At 39.4% G+C, this 20,318-nt stretch overlaps 1 protein-coding gene and 1 long non-coding RNA gene across 2 annotated transcripts in view; one reads left to right on the top strand and one right to left on the bottom strand.

Moving 5' to 3' along the window:
- Positions 1 to 16,765, bottom strand: part of LOC133096258 (uncharacterized) — a 34,198-nt gene extending 17,433 nt beyond the window's left edge. The window contains exons 1-2 of the long non-coding RNA XR_009701760.1: positions 16,557 to 16,765; positions 14,698 to 14,775 (exon numbers count right to left, since the gene is read on the bottom strand). This is a non-coding gene — a long non-coding RNA (uncharacterized LOC133096258). The remainder of the gene's footprint in view (positions 1 to 14,697; positions 14,776 to 16,556) is intronic.
- Positions 16,766 to 17,188: 423 nt separating this feature from the next.
- The window catches only part of CASD1 (CAS1 domain containing 1), a 68,159-nt gene continuing 65,029 nt past the window's right edge, over positions 17,189 to 20,318 (top strand). The window contains exon 1 of the mRNA XM_061197780.1: positions 17,189 to 17,418. Coding sequence (XP_061053763.1) covers positions 17,286 to 17,418 — 133 coding nt within the window. The 5' untranslated portion in view covers positions 17,189 to 17,285. The remainder of the gene's footprint in view (positions 17,419 to 20,318) is intronic.

Genomic DNA, 20,318 nt, shown 5'->3' with positions numbered 1-20,318 from the left:
TGGTCTCTTGACTCTTAAGCAGTTCCAAATTTTTTCCCAGACTCCCTCCCGGTTACCTGTGGTGCACTGGCCCCCTTCAGGCTGTGTTCACACAGCCAACCCTAGTCCTCTCCCTGGGATCTGACCTCCGAAACCCGAGCCTCAGCTCCCAGCCCCCAGCCACCCTGGCAGGTGAGCAGACAAGCCTCTTGGGCTGGTGAGTGCTGGTCGGCACCGATCCTCTGTGCGGGAATCTCTCCGCTTTGCCCTCTGCACCCACTGCTGCACTCTCCTCCGTGGCTCTGAAGCTTCCCCCATGCCCACCTCCTGTTTCCACCAGTGAAGGGGCTTCCTAGTGTGTGGAAACTTTTCCTCCTTCACAGCTCCCTCCCAGAGGTGCAGGTCCCATCCCTATTCTTTTGTCTCTGTTTTTTCTTTTTTCTTTTGCCCTACCCAGGTACATGGGCAGTTTCTTGCCTTTTGGGAAGTCTGAGGTCTTCTGCCAGCGTTCAGGAGGTGTTCTGTAGGAGTTGTTCCACATGTAGATGTATTTTTGATGTATTTGTGGGGAGGAAGGTGATCTCCACGTCTTACTCCTCCCCCATCTTGAAGGTCCTCCCCACAATGGCACTTTTTAACATTCAAGGTCATCAGTTAATATGGCCCCTTTGGCCATCCTACTCCCCACTCTTTGATACCAAAACAGCCTAAATCATTGTTCTCTGAGTAAACCATAGACATTTTTGTTTCTTTTTTCTGGTTCTTCCCCAAGTCTATTTATCTATTCATGTCTTGTCTAACTCCACAGCTGGACCCATGGACCAGTGGATACACTGGACCACTGGGACAGTCTTGATTTCATAGTCAGGAAGGCATCTTGTGTATATTTATGCACAATCAACAATTTTTTCCTCATTGGTGACAGGACTATTTGGGAATCTGGTTTTATGATCTAATCATTAGGTGATCTCTGTCAGAATATGATGGGGATCAGTTAGGTGAGAGATGATAGAGAATCTGGTTTGTTAGCCTTTGTTTGTTTTACTATATGTAGACACAACTCAGTCAAGAAAACACTTTATGCTCACTGAAAGTAGAACATCCCTTGGGATCTGCTTTAGTGAGTGTTTATGGTTCTGCATTTAATGTTAATCTATGATTGAGGTTGTAGAACTAAAGCTGTAAGCTCTTAGCAAGTCTGTGTATCTGTAATTGAGAAAAATATTTACCTCTCATTGTGTTTGATGTTTTCCTATCTCTAGAATATATAAATTAATTAAATTATAAAGTCTCTCAAATCCGGGACTTCCCTGGTGGTCCAGTGGCAAAGAATCTGCCTTCCAATGCAGGGGACGCAGGTTTGATCCCTGTTCTGGGAACTAAGATCCCACATGCTACGGGGCAACTAAGCCTGCGTGCCACAACTAAGGAGCTCATAGGCCTCAACGAGAGAGCCCGCGTGCTGCAAACTACAGAGCCCTCACACTCTGGAGCCCACGTGCCACAACTAGAGAGGGAAAACCCACACACCACAACTAGAGAGAAGCCCCTGCACCACAATGAAGAGCCCATGCACCACAACAAAAGATCTCACATGCCTCAATGAAGATCTCATGTGCTGCAGCTAAGACCTGACGCAGCCAAAATAAATAAATAAATAAATAAAATAAAATAGTTTCTCAACTCCAAATAGCTCCATTCTAATTGATTCATAAAGAAAAATAAGCACTTATTTAACTCTAATATTCCCAAATTTCTCAGGAAATAAAGAAATTGAACATAAGCTCAGGATCAGAAGCAGGTCAGTATGAAAACATAAGTTCATGTAATAAAGTTTAATCTTTTACAAACTAGGCTGGCTTAATAACTTTTGGTCTGAAGACAGCAATGATTGTTCGCTGGTTTTATCAATGTGGTCCTATTAGTTTACTATTGCTGCATAACAATATTTGCACAAACTTCTCAGCTTAAAGCAATACACATTTATTAACTCAGAGTTTCTGTTGATCAATCAAAGCTACTTTTATTAGGCTTGCTGCAGTTAAGGGAGAACACTACCTTGAGAGATTCTAGTAATGTCTCAAATGGGGAGATTGGGGAAGGGCTTGGGGATCTGGGCTTAAGTGGTTGAAGGTAGGTATGTCAAGATAAGAAAACTAATTGTGATGGGGGACAGTCTTTGACATAATAGTTGAGGATTGAGGGACAAAGCAAAGTCAGCTTCTTGACACGAGTCTTGATAAGTAAATTTTTTAATAAGCTACCTATTTGGTCAAGTGAACAATCTATTATCTTGACAGGAGATAGAGCTGTTTTGGCCAGAAGGACAAACTATATGGATAAATTGCTTTTCAGGAATTTCCTGAAGCAAATAGTGAAATTGTTGATTGGCTACAGCTTTATATTCCTGGGCAAGAATTTCCTGGAACAAATATTAAGTCAAATTCATGCAGGCGATCTCAGTTCTCAGTCCCAATAATTAAGCTATGTGAATACAAATGGTCTAAATAAATTCTTAAATTATAATTCTGATAAATGATTTTCTAAGTTGTTATATGTCAACTTAACCAAGATCCTTATTTAACTTTAAAACCTTGGACTATTCTTTTCTTTTTTTAATTAATTTTTTTTGGAGTATAGTTGCTTTACAATGTTGTGTTAGTTTCTGCTGTACAGCAAAGTGAATCAGCTATACGTATACATATATCCCCTCTTTTTTAGATTTCTTTCCCATAAGGGTCACCACAGAGCATTGAGTAGAGTTCCCTATGCTATACAGTAGTTTCTCATTAGTTATCTATTTTATACATAGTAGTGTATATATGTCAATCCCAATCTCCCAATTATTCCCACCCACCCCTTCCCCCTTGGTATCCATACATTCGTTCTCTATGTCTGTGTCTCTATTTCTGCTTTGTAAATAAGTTCATCTGTATGATTTTTCTAGATTCCACATATAAGCAATATTATATTTGTTTTTCTCTTTCTTTTATTAAATTAATTTTTATTGGAGTATAGTTGCTTTACAATGTTGTTAGCTTCTACTGCACAGCAAAATGAATCAGCCATACATATACATATATCCCCTCCCTTTTGATTTCCCTCCCATTTAGGTCACCACAGTGCATTAAGTAGAGTTCCCTGTGCTATACAGTATGTTCCCATCAGTTGTCTATTTTATACATAGTATCAATAGTGTATATGTGTCAATCCCAATCTGCCAATTCCTCCCATTCCACCCCTTTCCTGCTTGGTATCCATACATTTGTTCTCTACATCTGTGTCTCTATTTCTGCTTTGCAAATAAGGTCATCTATACCATTTTTCTAGATTCCACGTGTATGCGTTAATATATGATATTTTTCTCTTTCTGACTTACTTCACTGTGTATGATAGTCTCTAGGCCCATCCACATCTCTACAAATGACCCAATTTCATTCCTTTTTTATGGCTGAGTAATATTCCATTGTATATATATATACCACATCTTCTTTATCCATTCCTCTGTTGATGGACATTTAGGTTGCTTCCATATCCTGGCTATTGTAAATAGTGCTGCTATGAACATTGGGCTGCATGTGTCTTTTTGAATTATGGTTTTCTCAGGGTATATGCCCAGTAATGGGATTGCTGGGTCATATGGTAGTTCTATTTTTAGTTTTTTAAAGAACCTCCATACTGTTTTCCATAGTGGCTGTATCAATTTACATTCCCACCAACAGTGCAAGAGGGTTCCCTTTTCTCCACACCCTCTCCAGCATTTATTGTTTCTAGATTTTTTGATAATAGCCATTCTGACTGGTGTGAGGTGATACCTCACTGTAGTTTTGATTTGCATTTCTCTAATAATTAGTGATGTTGAGTATCTTTTCATGTGTTTGTTGGCCATCTGTATATCTTCTTTGGAGAAATGCCTATTTAGTTCTTCGACCCATTTTTTGATTGGGTTGTTTGTTTTTTTGATATTGAGCTGCATGAGCTGTTTGTATATTTTGAAGATTAATCCCTTGTCCATTGCTTCATCTGCAAATATTTTCTCCCATTCTGAGGGTTGTCTCTTCATCTTGTTTATGGTTTCCTTTGCTGTGCAAAAGCTTTTAAGTTTCATTAGGTCCCATTTGTTGATTTTGATTTTATTTCCATTTCTCTAGGAGGTGGGTCAAAAAAGATCTTGCTGCGATTTATGTCAAAGAGTGTCCTGCCTATGTTTTCCTGTAAGAGTTTTACAGTGCCTGGCTTTACATTTAGGTCTTTAATTCATTTTGAATTTATTTTTGTGTATGGTGTTAGGAAGTATTCTAATTTCATTCTTTTATATGTAGCTGTCCAGTTTTCCCAGCACCACTTATTGAAGAGGCTGTCTTTTCTCCATTGTATATTCTTCCCTCCTTTATCAAAGATAAGGTGACCATATGTGAGTGGGTTTATCTCTGGGCTTTCTATCCTGCTCCATTGATCTATATTTCTATTTTTGTGCCAGTACCATACTGTCTTGATGACTGTAGCTTTGTAGTATAGTCTGAGGTCAGGGAGCCTGATTCCTCCAGCTCTATTTTTCTTTCTCAAGATTGCTTTGGGTAATCAGGGTCTTTTGTGTTTCCATACAAATTGTAAAATGTTTTGTTCTAATTCTGTGGAATATGCCATTGGTAATTTGATAGGGATTGCACTGGATCTGTAGATTGCTTTGGGTAGTGTAGTTATTTTCTCAATGTTGATTCTTCCAATCCAAGAACATGGTATATCTCTCCATCTGTTTGTGTTGTCTTTGATTTCTTTCCCCAGGATCTGATAGTTTTCTGCATACAAGTCTTTTGCCTCCTTAGGTAGGTTTATTCCTAGGTATTTTATTCTTTTTGTTGCAATGGTAAATGGGATTGTTTCCTTAATTTCTCTTTCTGATTTTTCGTTGTTAGTGTATAGGAATGGAAGAGATTTCTGTGTATGAATTTTGTATCTGGCAACTTTACCAAATTCATTGGTTAGCTCTAGTAGTAAAACCTTGGACTATTCTTAAATCAAGTTATTTAATGCAGAATCTTGGACACCTAGATGATTTCTAAGTGAAATATAAATCTGAAATGTGGTCACCCAACATATTTTATATATGTGTGTGTGTGTGTGTGTGTTTCTTATTGTGGATATAATTATTGGTCATGATAATGATTGTATTCATTTTGCTAACTTAAAAAGGTGAAAAATGGATGTATGTGACCATAGAGGGTTTTATGTGTGTATTTATGAGTTTTGTTAATTTTCTGTGTATGACAGATTCTTCTACACTCCTTTTCTAGTTTTCTCTATGAAATAGAAGTTAATTAATTTGACTGAAAGTTATTAATCATACCAGTAATCAAAGACTGCTAAAGCAACAGTAGCAGAAAAGTACAACAGTGAATGCAAGATAATGGAATGTGCTTTTGTTTTCAAGGAAAGGAGAGTAGTCTTTTCTTAAAGATTCTGGTTTTTCCTGAATGTGAAAAAGGATTGTGTAAGACAAATCTTGAATAAATATAGAAAATTATAGATTGGCAGGAAAAATTGTATTTGCCTCAAACTATAAATAATAAGCCTGAAAAGAAGCAATGAGATGGATTCAAATTTTGACAAAGTTCACTCAGTTTTGATGGGTTTATTTATAAGATAATTTAAAAAGTAGGGCAGGGACCTCATGAATCCTTTACTGCTAAATGTGATATTAATGCAAATCTAGAATTTGGTTTTCTATATATTAAAATGACAGTTTATCTTGAACTCTTTTGTCTTCTCTTAACGAGGGGTAGTAAATAGTTATTCTTTTACATTCTGTGTGATCTGTCTGCATGTTGGAAATTCCATATCCTAACAAAACTGTTTTCTGTGTTTTGTGACAACTTTGTCAAGCACTTTATTATTAAGCAACAAAAACATAAAGTTCCTCATTTCTGAAAAAGCTAAAATTCCTTTCAATTGTGTTATCTTCCTCTTATTTAGAATACTGTATTGTCACTTTGATTAACAGCCAATTTACTGTTTCTCAGGCACACCTGATCCTGTCTTAATAAATGATCTAAAGTACTCTAACTCTTGATTTTGCTTTTCCACAATCACATCTTACATTCAGAAAAATAAAATTTTCAGGATTTTCTTTACACATAAAACTTCTTTGAAATTCCCCTAAGACCCCTGGAAATTCATGAAGATTTGTTCTTTTGCCTTATAAAAGAGGTGATGCCCCAAATAACTATTTTCTTGACATGTTTTATATTTCTAGATTAGCTCAACTCTAGTGTAAGCACTGATCAAAAGAGTGGTCAAATTAAAGGGTAAATTTTATAGATAAAATATTATTCACATATACGTTTTGGAGATTGTACACATTAAAAAATGAATTGGAAGGCCCTGGAGATTTGTCAGTGCTCTCATTGCATAATATGTTCTTACTCCCAGGAAAAACATTGATCAAATTCTTACAAAATATTATGTACTGCATTCAATAGAGAATTTTACTGTCTTCAGCTTTGACATTGTTAGTTACCACAATATATTAACGGTAATCATTTAGTCTCATTGACAGATGATTCCTGTTACCTTCTAATGCTTGTCAAAAGGCTCACAGGTTAAAATTTTCATTTTCTACAAAGGAAAATCTCAGAATTTCATGGAAAGGACCATACCATGTACTCTTAATTGTTGATAGTTCAATGAAGAGGCTCACGAGTAACAACTTCGGAGCATAAAGCTAACATTGCTTGCACAATTGTCAGATATATTTGGGAATGACTTGGGATTTTCAGGACTCTTCTTAGTTCAGAAAGAGATGACTTCGTAAAAGAAGGCTGATGACCCAAGATGCAGTAGAACAAGAAATAAATACATAAAACTGAATGGGGACTTCCCTGGTGGTGCAGTGGTTAAGAATCCGCCTGCCAATGTAGGGGACACGGGTTTGAGCCCTGGTCCGGGAAGATCGCGCATGCAGCTAAGCCCGTGCTCCACAACTACTGAGCCTGTGCTCCAGAGCCAGCAAGCCACAACTACTGAAGCTTGAGTGCCTAGAGCCCATGCTCTGCAACAAGAGAAGCCACTGCAATGAGAAGCCCGTTGCACACCGCAACGAAGAGTAGCCCCCACTTGCCGCAACTAGAGAAAGCCCGTGCGCAGCCAAAAATAAATAAACAAATAAATAAATAACTGAATAAATTGATAAGGAAAATTTAATTATAGTTATTTGGTTTGGAATACTGATGGCATTTATTTGTGAACTGTCTATTTTCTGATGCTTGATGAAGAAGTCCTCTACTTGGTAATTTATCTCTAACTCTCAACATCAAATGTAACTCTCAACAACAAATGAAACATTTTAAAAAATGGCTCCTAACTCTTAGTGTCTCCTTCAGAATTTAGAACCAAATATCTTTAAGGAGTCTCCAAAGTTACTTGCATAGGGTTAAAAAGAAGCTGTCTTCCTTTCACCAGGTATCGAATTCTTATTTAAAAAATTATGTATTGCACCCCAACAGAGAAGATTTTGACATCGTCATAAAAGGTTACACCTGGGAGTCATATTTGAAAATAAATGACATTTAATCAGATAAGGAAATCCCATCATTAACAAGCAAGTGTTGTATTTTATATGTGAAAGCAATGCCTACAAATCCCACCTAAAAAAACTAGCCTGGTACCTGTTCTATGGTTAAAGCCTCACAGGTCAAAAGCAACATCACTTACTGGCTGGCCAGGAACCTCAGCATATTGGGGACTTGAAGTGAAAAGGAGTTCACCAGAATCTATAAGAAATGAGATGAAATACTGGTGGATAGATTTTCTTGGACTTCGCTTCCTAATCTTTGGATAGAAAAAAATAATAGATCCTTTTAAATTATTGAATCTTATACTTCTTAATGACAATACTCAGCAGAATTTAATTCTTTGGGCTCTACAGTTGCTCAGTACTGAATGCTCAAGGAGGCATCCCCAGACGGTTAATAACTTTTGCTGAACTGTGTAAACAATCACTCCAAAGCATAATGAAACCAGCCTTTTGTGTGTGTGATCAAAAATAAATCTCTAGAGGGGCTTCCCTGGTGGCGCAGTGGTTAAGAATCCACATGCCAATGCAGGAGACACGGGTTCGAGCCCTGGTCCAGGAAGATCCCACATGCTGTGGAGCAACTAAGCCCGTGCGCCACAACTACTGAGCCTGCGCTCTAGAGCCTTCGAGCCACAACTACTGAAGCCCGTGCGCCTAGAGCCCCTGCTCCGCAACAAGAGAAGCCACCACAATGAGAAACCCACGCACCACAACAAAGACCCAACACAGCCAAAAATTTTTTTAATTTAAACAAACAAACAAACAAATAAATAAATCTCTAGAGAGTATTTACCATCAAAAGAATGGACTGTTAAGCAAAATTATTTAAAACTTGTAAATAAGACAAAAGGTGGATGACAGGACATTTCAATATCATACCAGAGTATTGTTTAACAGACTAAACCAAGGATTATTTAATTATCTAAAGGAATGTATCTATGTTTGACTTGGCTATTTTCTATTAATTAAACACCCAGTCTCCATGACACACACGTTAACCAGTAGAGAGGAAATTTAAGAAAACTTCTGGTGAATTTACCAGTGACCGTGAACTCCGAAGGAAAAAAGAATCTTTTATTAAGCATCACCTAAGTGTCAAAAACTATACATTACTCATTTAGTCATAAAAACAACCTTGAGTGATAGATCTTATTATCCTCATTTTATAAGTAAGAAAGCTGAAGTTCAACAGGTGAAACGATTTGCCACATTATTTAGCTAGTAAATGGTGGATCCAGGTGTCAAACCCCGAATGTTCTTTCAAAGCCTACACTTTTTTTTACTACATTATTCTACCCCCGTAGTAAAAACTTTTTACTAATGACCACAAAGTTATACCTGCCACTTCTGCAAACCGAAAATGATATCTAAATGTCACCCCCCAAAAATATGCTAGTTAGAAAGGCAGAATTTCATGATGGGAAATGTAAGTGTATGTTCTGTGTGCATAGAGTAAAAGATCTGTGAGTCATCTCCTGCAACCCACTAAGTGTTCAGTTGAAGATTGCTCTTTATCATCTAGCTAGATGGCAATTAGAAGCGTGTGAGACAAAGTATCCCTCAGGAAAAACTGGCTAAAGAATAAATCATTTAAAGTGCTTTACAGACATTACCTAATACATTTTCACACATCCCTGTGAGCTACACAGTGTTATACAAAAAGCGATCCTAATTTGTTTACCATCGTTCAAAGGTGACAGAGTATAAAGTGGAAGGCCAAGATGCTGCTAACAACATTAGACTTACCTGAGGCCTTGGGCAGTTTTGGCCATTTCAGCTGAAACACCACTAAGTCAATTAACCTCTATTGTTTTCCTTAACCTGTTTAATGAAAATGTCAGTACCATTTGGGCCAGAGGGCTGTGTGAAACCAGACAGGTCATTTAGAATTTTTTCTCCCCTTCAAGTTGCCCCACTCTGATCTGATCAATGGTTAACATCCTTCACCTTAGAAACAATGGGAGATATTCATATTTGCCTTCCCTAAGGGATTTTTTAAAAGCTGTGAACTGTGAATTTCCAGCTAATTTAAAACAACTATTCTACAGAAAGGAGAATTTGTTTCAGCCCTTGAGGAAGACCCAGGGCAAAATAATTGCTACACTATTATCCCTTTCCCCCCTTTGTTAACTGTTGACAGGAAATGTTGATTTCACCTGAAAAAAACCTGTGTAATTTGGGAATAAAGTGGAAGATGCATTTTTCTGTCCTGGAGAAAGGGTACTGAGGGTGGCAGGGTGGGGCAGAATTTCACATGTGAAAATTAGTATGTATTAGATTGTCTGGGCTTTAATTTTTAAACATATTTTGATGTAAACAAGAAGAAACTGAAGAACTGTTAGGATAATCTTTCCCAAGCTTACCCCACTCCAGTCTTTCCCATGTCAGTAAGTGGTCCCTGAAGCCACCAATTGCTCAAGCCAGAAACAGAAGTCACCCTTGATTCTCCTTCTCCCTTATCTTCCCACATGCAACTCCATCAGCATATTCTGTCCATTTTATTACTAAAACCTGTCTCTAATCTGTCCACTTTTTTTTCCACCTCTTCTGCTTTCACCTCTCTCCAAACAGTAAAGTGAATGAGGGTAGGGAGTGAAGAGCTTTCTCAAAAGTACAGATACTTGGGAAAAACTACAATTGGTAGCAGAAGGAAAGGAGACAGAAGAGAAGCTGAAAAGGTGGGAGAAGCAGAATACAATTTGGATAAGCAGAGAATTTAGACAGAAAGGACCGGAGACCTAAGGTTGACTCCCAAGTGTTTCCCAATCTGAAGACAAGAAGGACAGGTGTGAACAGACTGTGAATTCAGGATGTGTTTCTTATACTGAAGACTATAATATCGTGTATAAACTTTTACTTTATACAACTCCAAATGATTACTGAGATTTCTGTATCATGTTTTAAGGAGAAATCTTCCAGATTAAAAAAAAAAACACTAAACTAAAAACTAAAAGCATGTAATAAAATAACTGAGTAATACTTTATAATTTCTTACTCTTTTGTATCAGTTTTTTTGACATTTGAGTACATACAAATCAGATATTTTGTTTTTGTTTTGTTTTGTTTTGGGTATACTTGATCAAAAAATCCAAAGGCCAATATTCAAATTCATGGTGATAAAAACAAGTTTTTTCAGTCTTGTAGAGGAAATTGTTCACTTGTTCAAACAAGCCAAATTCACTTTGGAAAATATTTCTCTATCCCACAATCTTAAAATTTCTAGGAAGAAAAGTGTCTCAATTTTCTCCAGTGTTTTTCATTAAATGATCTTCAATCTGAACTTAAGAAATATTAATATTTATTCAGTTCAAGGCATATTCATGTATTAAAAGATAATTTTTAGAAGAGGATATGGCATGACTTTCATACAGATATAAAATGAACATGTGTCAAAACTTTTATTTAATTCATTAATTAATGAGGGAACCAGAAAGATATTACAATTGGTTCAAAGGAGAATTCAAAGAATCACATATATATGGGCATTGGGAATGGTGAAATAAATTTGCTTAACAAATGTAAAACTTCACAACTGCTCAGTATCCATAGAGCAATAATCAACTGAATCCCAATGAGATACAATTTGCATTTCTACGGACAAGAATCATTTGCATTACTATAAGTATTATATAACTTACAGCAATGTAAAATAACTCAAAGACAATAAAAGATTCAGAGACCCTATAGAATCTGATAATCTGGACAATGCCCAGTTTCCCACTGAAGACAACCATAATATCTTGGTCTATTTCTAAGTCTTTCACAAGTTTTCCCTACAAATAATATAAAAAGTATTAATTCCCTGTGCCCCAATGCATAAAATCTGGAGGGAGAGAAATGAAGAAGAGGAAGATAAACATAATAACTGAGTAGATTACAAGGCACAGTGGGATATGTCCCAAAAGAACTGATAGTTTCCCAATACACACAATATGCACAAGGAAGGAAGATATCTGTTCTGATTGGGTGCTGCCTTGTGCTGAAGGCATACTTAGCATAGACAGAAACAAAGTACTGTGACAAATCAGAGGAGGGAAAGAGTTACATTCCCACAAGGAGCCATGGGGCTTAGTTCATGGAAGAGGCAAAATGTAGCAGGTCTTTAAAGGAGAAAGTTTTTCTGATGGTGGTAACCATTTCACAAAGTATAGGTATATGTGAAAAATCAACACGTTGTACACTATAAACAATTTATTTGTCAATTATACCTTATTAAGGCTGGAGGGGGAAAAAAAGAAGAAAGATTTTAAATAAGTAGCATATGAGGTACAGGGGGGAAAGTATTCAAGCTAAGGGAATAGTAAGAAAAAAGCAACAGATATATAATGTTCCTGGCTTGTACTCTAGCATGGTTGGATAAAATGAGAACTAAAGAGAAGAAATGGAGATTTAGGCCAAATCACAGACAACCTTACACGTATTAAGAAGCTGGGAATTCATTTTGTTGCAATAGAGGACCACCAAAGTTTTCAAGCAGGGAAATGACAAGATCAAATATAAGCCTTAGACAAATAATTCTAGAGGCAATTGGTTAAAAAGGGATTGAAAAAGTGAGAAATTAAAGGTAAGGAGGCCAGTAGAAATGTGTTGCAATGATCAGGTTGGAGTCTAAACCAGAGCATTCTGGGCAGAAGGAAAGAGTTTTGAGGAAAGAGTTAACGAACAGAATACAGTTATTCACTAAGTGATTCTAGGCTTTTGACTGTGCACTCATATCAGTTAAAAATTAGAGCATATTTATTTAGTTATAAAATATGCACTGCTCTACCAATGAACTAATCCATGTAATCTGAAACAGTCATACATATTCACAAATTTTTTTTCTCTCAAAGAGAGAGAGGTTTAATTCATGTTCAGATGCTTAATTTATAAATGGCTTGTTAATTTTGATGGCTTCGTATCTGTCGTAACTCTCATCTCAAAGCACCATACACTTACAAGCAAGATCCATGGTTTACGAGTGGATGTAAATTCTTATTTCAAATAATCTTGATAATTTCATAATTTTTCCTGATTTATTACAGATTTAAGTTGTTCATATATGTATATGTCAGGTTGATATTTGTATGTTATATACTCTGTATATAATCTGTGTCAGGTATATATTATGATATACACACATACTTCTTTTTTTTAACCATGTAATGCAGCTGATGAAGAGTTTATATTAGGAGAAGATTCCATGCTGGATATTCTTCTTGTTTGATAGTGCTTACATGGTTAGAATCATCTTCAATTCACATTCCCATGGGGATTTTTAAAGCCACTTTCCATTTTGTGAGTTGGAGTAAGAGTAGATAATACAATCTGTGAATCCATTTGATAGGCTCACAGGCACAGTATGCTGAGAGTCAACAAATAAGGGAGCTCTTGTCCATCTCTGTCCCCCATGTGTGAATTCCCACTCTCCCCTCAGAATTCCTCTTCAAGTGCACTTGACATGACTCTACATATAGACCAACTCAGAGTACCAGGGGAAGTCCTTATATTAAATATTAATGAAGCCTTATTTTATTGTATCTAGGAATGCTGAAATAACTTGCTGGGCTCACGATGGATCTGCTCCTGCTTAGCCATGCCATGTCAGCAAACCAAAACTTAGAAAACTTTCATATCTCTATAAATGCTCTGCTTGAGCAGAAATGCAGTATATCCAGTCAGCCAACCCCCAAACAGCAAGCCAACTCTACGCTCTATCCTTATTTCCTTGTTTCTTCTCATCCCAAACAAGGTTGACTATGTGGCCCCAGCCAACCAGATATTTTCTATTTTTCTCTTCCTTGTTCTTTATTCTTTACCCTATAAAAGCTTCCACCCCATTTTACTGTTCTCTGAAAGGAGACTATCCACTTCATGAAGTGTTAAATAAGTTTGTATCACCTAAAATGTCTTCTTTAATCATTTTTTAACAGGAATTAACTATAAATAGAAGCTTTGGTAATTTGTTCTCACTATTCACTGGCTTACCTTATGAACACAGCTCCCCACTGAAACCCATACTTTAGATATGGCAGAGGAGAAAGAAGATGAGTCAGAGTAGCAGAAATGACTTGAAGGATAGTGGTGGCAAGGAATGAAATGGTAAACATAACAAGATGAATGGTTTTGGAAGGAAAATAAAACTGGTTTCCAACACACTGAGTGTGAGGTACCATGAGACACTCAAAGAAGCAGTTTCTGAGGTACGTGAAAGAGGTCTGGAGCACATAAGAGGAATCCAGGTTACATGCATGGATGCAGTGTGATAGCTGTAGTGTAGGTTTCCCAAGAAGAAAAGCAGGCAAACACTTTCATATAAGGGTTTGAAAAAGCAAGAGGACTCTTCTTGGAGATGCATGGGAAAGAAAAACAGAGAGCCAGAGGGTGTAGTGGTATGGAAGTCAAAAGAGAAGATTTTAAGAAAGCAAATATTTCAACAATGCTGCACAGTCAAGAAGGATAAAGCTAAGATAAAGACATTGGATATGGTAATTTAGGATGTGGTTGACATTTGAAACAGTGGTTTAGGTAACGGAATAGGAGCAGAAGTCAGTTTTCAAGTATTTAAAGAAGCAATAAGTAATCAAAAAAACAAAAAAAATCGGAACAGTAACCATAGACTGTTCCTCCAAGAAGTCTGATAGTTAAAGAAGACAGATTGTGTGGTGAATTAAGGAAGGTGCTTTAAATAGGAAGCATTTGAGCTTACGTGTTGGGCAAACAGTGAAGAGGGAGAAATTGAAGGTAGAAATAAAGAAGGGAAACTTATGATACCAGGTTCTCAAATGAAATTTTATTGACACAATCAAGGACACAGATGAAAGAGATAGCTTTGGGAAAGAAGAGGAAGAATTTTTCAAGCCAGAAAGGAACTATAGTTAATTATACCGTATTGCTTATTCAAAAGCTGCTAAGAGAGTAGATTTTTAAAGTTCTCATCATAAGAAAAAAAATTCTGTAACTAGGTATGTATGCATGGTGACCAATGTTAACTAGTTACTGTGATGATCGTTTTGCAATATATACAAATATCAAATCACATTGTACACCTGAAATTAATGTAATATTATATGTCAATTATACCCAAATTTTAAAATCCCATCAGTATAAACAGTAATGAAATGGACACAGTGGAGCAGGAACAGTTTATACCAAAAGATTCTCACCTCAAAACTGTGCTCCTCCTATTGTGCTGGCTGGTCCTTTTCAGTCCTTTTTCCTGTCTTCTTTATCCCCATGACCTCCTGTGGTACAATAGGAAATAGATGTTTGGTTAAAAAAGAAAAAGAAGAAGGGAAGGAATAAAGTGTAGTCAGGTTTTTTTGTTTGCTTGTTTTGTTTTAAGTAATGCATGGTTGAAAGAGTTCCTATCAAATGGTTTCTCTTTTTATCAGATTATTAGGGTTGACGTAACCTGCTGAGCATTAGTTAACATTCTGGACGGTTTAGGGATAGACAAATAAACATGGAGCCACTAACTAGTTTTTAGCATCATCATATTTGAGTTTAAGAAAGTTCCGTCTGGTTAGAGAATGGCAAGGAGCTGTAAGATTGAATTTTTGAGCCAAACATGAGGAAGATGAGTTTAAGGGATAAAAAATTCAGGCAAGAAATCATGCCTTCACCAAGACAACAACAAGGGAATGGAGAGGAGGCAACATATTTGAGAGTTATTTAGAAGGGAGAATGGAAGTGGAGCAAGTGAAGGCTGAAAAGACAACACTATTCTTTCTAGAACTTGTCAGAGAAGGAAAGAGATGGAGAGGTAAACACACAGAAACACAGTCCATGGATGAGCTTCACTAACAAGATAAAATTATTGGTGGAAGGGAAACATCCAAGAGGAAGGGAAAGTTTAAAGAAGACACAGAGAGAGGATGATTGACATAGGGATAACTGATGGAGTCATCAACACCCCCAAGAAAGGGGGACAGAAAGAGATTCAGAGCAGAGGAGAGGGATTAGCTTTAAACTAGTGGGAAGGAAAGAGGTCCACAAGCTATTTACAACATTTCAGAAAGCCTTCTGGAAATTGCAATTAAATAAAATGTCAAGTTTCTTTACTTTTGGCAGGCATTAAATCAACCCTGCAGGCTAACATTGGTTATCGTACGCTGATCAGAAATTCTAATTTGCTGTTGATGACATCATAGAAATTTCTAGGATGTGATTGGTAGACCATATACTGTTAGCAGAGTTATTTATCTGTTTTTTACAATATCAGATTTAATTCTTCCAGCATGTGGAACCTTGGATCAGAAGAATGACAGCCAAAATTAAGCGACCATTTCCAGGGAACAGTGCCTAGTGTTTGTACACTTATTTAGCTTTATTGCTTATTAGCATTACATCCATGACAGTGATGTATGTGATTTCATTTAAGTGACAAAATCTTTCAAGATATGGGGTCCATGGATAAAAACATAATAAAAAGAGTCCCTGGATGAAAAGAATTGGGATGACAAGATCTGTACAGTCCCTTCATATCTAACATTCCATCATTTTAAGAGGGGCCTATAAACACAAGTTCAGGAATGGCTAAATGGGAAAGTTGCAAAGAACACCTGAAAACACCCTAACTAATCAATAACTCACTCTAAACAAGGCAAGTAGAAAGGGAAGCAATGTAAATAACCATTCCCACCTGGAAGGCAGCAAAGGTGAAACCAAAAGGAGAAAACAAAACATGGGGGAATAACAAGCTCTTAACCAAGGCAAAGGAGTGCTCCCTGTTTTGATAACCACGCAACATTAACGAACTTCGGGAGCAGGAATGACTATCCTGAGACGCTTTTTCATGTTTGGCCCATCCTAGCCAACCCTTGTGTAAATAAAAATTAAGAGTGGGGCTCTTTTCTCACCAACACCTACACTAAGCTAAGCTTCTACTCTGTACTCTTTGTACCTTCTACTCTGTACTTTGGTAGAGTTTCACCCACTGGAACTGGGCAAACCGAGGACTTTTTTCAAGTTGCAAGAGAAATGGGCTTCAAAGCAACGAGTTAAGAGCTAAGACTGGTCTTACCCGTGGGTTGGGTGCTAAGGCTACCAGCAGTCTCTACACCTGGCAAGCATCGGGGGGCAGCCAGACTGACCAGATAGCCTGACGATAAGCTCCGGTGACATTGGGGTGGCCTTCGCATTCTGCTGGGCAGGTTCGGGGAGTAGAAAGCTCACGAAAAGGTGTGTTGCGGAAGGAGGGAGTGGAGTGAAGTGTACTTTTCTTCCGGAACAGTACTTCTATTGCTCCCACCTGGGCTCAGGTAGCGGCCAGTAAGCTAATTGAAGCCCCAGGCTCGCGCTCGGGTCGGGGTGGAACCCTGCTCTCCTCGCCTCACATGCCGCCACCGCCGCCGCCCGTGACCCGGTGACCCCGGAGGGCCGTCTGGGGCCCCTGACCCCGCAGCACCGGGCATCCGGACCCCCCTCGCAGGCGCAGCCGCTATTAAGACAGGAGGCTAAAGGGGAGGAGGAGGAAGGGGAGGAGACAGGCGTCCAGGGCGCCTGGGGAAACGGCACGGCGGAGCAGCGGCGGCGGGGCTTGGGGGAGGCCGCTGAGGCGGTCGCGGCCGAGGAGGGGCAGGCAGAGGCCGGGGGCACCGCGGGGTCAGGCTCCCCGGCGGGCGGCGCGGGTGGCGGCCGCGGGGGCTGGCGGCGGCTCCTCGCCTGGCTGCGGCGGCGGCAGCTCCAGTGCTGCCCCTGTGCGGCGCCCCTTCACCGCTCCGCCGCGCGCTGTTGTCATGGAGGAACCAAGATGGCGGCTCTGGCCTACAACCTGGGCAAGCGGGAGATCAACCACTACTTCAGCGTGAGGAGCGCCAAGGTGCTGGCGCTGGTGGCCGTGCTGCTGCTCGCACTGTGCCACCTCGCCTCCCGCCGCTACCGAGGTGAGCGGGCCCTCCCCCTGCCCGGGCCGGCTGGGGGAGGAGGCGACGCGGAGGCTGGAGGCAGCCCCCCTCGCCCGACACACGCCCACGCTCACGCGGCCGCCCGCCGGCGCGCCCAGCCCGCGGGGGAGGAAGTGCCCCCAGGTGGCCCGGGCGGCGAGCCAGGCGACCCCGACCGACCGAGCGGACCCCAGTACAGGCGGCCACGGGTCGAGAACCCATGGTCCTGCGCCCTCCGAGCAGCCTGCGCTGGGGTCGGGGACGCTTACCCGGGCTTGGCCCAGGGGCTGCCGGGGTCCCGGCTCCTGCGCGGGCTGCGCCGGGGGAGACGCGCCCGGCCCAGGGCTCGCGTGCAGGAGGCGTGCAGGCGGCTCTCAGGGGCCAGCCCCGGGCGCGTGAAGGCCAAGGCCGCCTTGCAAGGAGGCACCTCCGCCCCAAGTAGGGTCGCCCATTCTGCGCCCTAGGGGTTCAGCTCTTTAGCTTTTGTTTTATCCGGCCTCTGCCCTGGAACAGCGCGGCCAAGCTGTTTGACAGCGGCACGGGCCGCCCCATTTTCCTTTGCCGCCGGGGTGACAGCTGGCAAAAGATGCTCTTGGCCAAGTGGAGGAGGTGTCACCCAGGCTTTGTGATTCAGAAACGTTTAAAGCGTTCTGGTTGCACACTTTTTACAAAGTAAAGCCACTGGGGCAGATATTTGAAAAGAAGTTACAGGTTGACAGGAGTTGAGTTGGGCAATGAAAACAAGTTGGAAGCAGTTTGAGAGGAGGTCTTCGCTGTGGATTTTGAGATTGGTGTAAAGACGAAAAGGAAATAGGACCTCCTTGTTTCAGAAAGAATTATTCTTCAGTCATCAAGGGGCATTTACTTGTCCTTGTTTGATTTTTTTTCTTCATTTTCTCTGTAAAAATGCTACTAGGTTAGAGGTTGACAGGCTGAGGGAAATTAATAACGATAGGATCTTTTATTTGTGGCTCTTAGTGTTATCGAAGCCATTATCTGGACAGCTCTTGGTGATTGTGAGATTAATTGGTCAAGATGTAATGTGTAATAGGTGCGCATTTAACGCATTTCCCGTTTAACTTCACACCTACTTTGGCAAAATATCCAGTAAAGGGGGCGCTGGAATCTGAACTCGCTTCTCATTTTAGGGAATCTTTCAAAGTGAAGGACATTTTGATCAATTCTGCTGTTTTGTTTCTGCAATGCTTGAGAATTAAAATTCTTATACTCTAGTACTGTACTGGATGAATAGCCCTTTATAGAAATACACTAAATCGATTGAAAAAGATAAATTATATATACCCTTTTGGCCTTTCTCCTCCAGCCTCCTATAGATCACCGCCACATGACCTGGCAAGACTTTGCTTCATTTTCAGTTGCTGTAACAGAAGTCCAACACTTTCATATACAAAATAAAGCTAGCAATTTGATGCATTAATTTGTGGTAATTTTAAAGAAAATTTTCTGACCGCTATCATTTTATGCTATTTTGGTATAAGATGACAGTAATCTAACTCAATTTTATGTATGTGATAGTGGAGATAAATTTTATAACTGTGATGCTATGGTCCTAAATGTAAACATCTAGTGCCCCTCACCTCCCTTTTTAAAACTGTGCTTTTATCTTTTGATAAGCTTGGACCCTAATTATTGTATTTATATATTTCATCCTTTCAAGTTCTCTCATCAGCAGGGAAAATAGAATGTCAGATGGAACCTTATGAGTCAGTGTAGCAATCTGGGATTGTTTATAAAGCCTCCTCCAGAAGCTAGTCATCAGCTTTCGTAGGTGCTTTAGTGTCTTGAGTGTGAAGCAGTACACCTGGTGTGTGTACATGCCCATACTGAATGTCAAGAACTTGAGCCAGAGACTGTTTGGGAGAAATAACGATCTTACCAGGAACTTTTTAGCCAACCTCATGCTTTGGCAGTGTGAAACTGAGTCAGATGCAGTGCCTTTCACACAAGGATAACCATATGCTTGAATCACAGTATCATAAATCTTTAGAATAAGAAAGGACCTTATATTAGATATAGAGGTTTAGGCTATATATTAAAATCTTCAATGCATGCTTATGAGTTTGCCTCAGGCAAGGTAGAGTGAATGCAGTTGGAATATACATATTCAGTATCTCTTGCTTTACAAACTCCAGAAAGTAAAACATTACACACTATAGGAAGTAAGGCTTGGCAAAACTACATGCTATCATTGAGCACTTATTATATGCCAGGTGCTCTTCTACTAAAGGTTTTACATCTTTTAACTCATTTTGTCTTTACAACCAGTCTATGAGGTAGATACAATTACCAGATTTCATCCTCCCCTCTGCTTTCCCCCACCATTTTTAATATCTCTGTAATCAAGATGAGTTTTTAAAACTTTGATTGCATGTCAAAGTTTAATTGATAACATTTTTTCCTACTGTTCTATAAAATAATGGTGTATTTTATAATCAGTGGTCTTAGATTAAGCGAATTACAGTATTATTTACATTTTAAAAATGAGGCGTGAGAGGTTAAGTTGCCTAAAGATACACAGTTAGTCTAACTGAGCTAGGATTTAAAACCCAGTTAGTCTGCGTCATGCCATTATGTTATATTCTGCCTTTCTCAGAGCCTCTTAGACAGTGGTGATGTATAAAAGGTGGAGTGAGAAAGCATTTTCCAGCGGGACATGGGTTAAACCATTTAAAAATACCAATTCAGCCTTAGAGTGCCAGCCAAGAGTTTTCTTATTCTTTTTCCAGTAAATGGTGATTTTCTAAAAGTTGCGTGTGTAAAGCTTACTTTTTATTACCTATGTTTATCTTTTTTCCTTCTTCCTAAACTCCAGGCTCACAGTCCAAATATGCTTTGCCCTTTTGCATATCTCACAGATATCTGATTTTCTCTGCCTGCAA

The sequence above is a fragment of the Eubalaena glacialis genome, chromosome 8 (assembly GCF_028564815.1).
Source record: "Eubalaena glacialis isolate mEubGla1 chromosome 8, mEubGla1.1.hap2.+ XY, whole genome shotgun sequence".
Taxonomy (NCBI): Eukaryota; Metazoa; Chordata; class Mammalia; order Artiodactyla; family Balaenidae; genus Eubalaena; species Eubalaena glacialis.
This window is presented reverse-complemented; position numbering and strand designations above follow the sequence as displayed.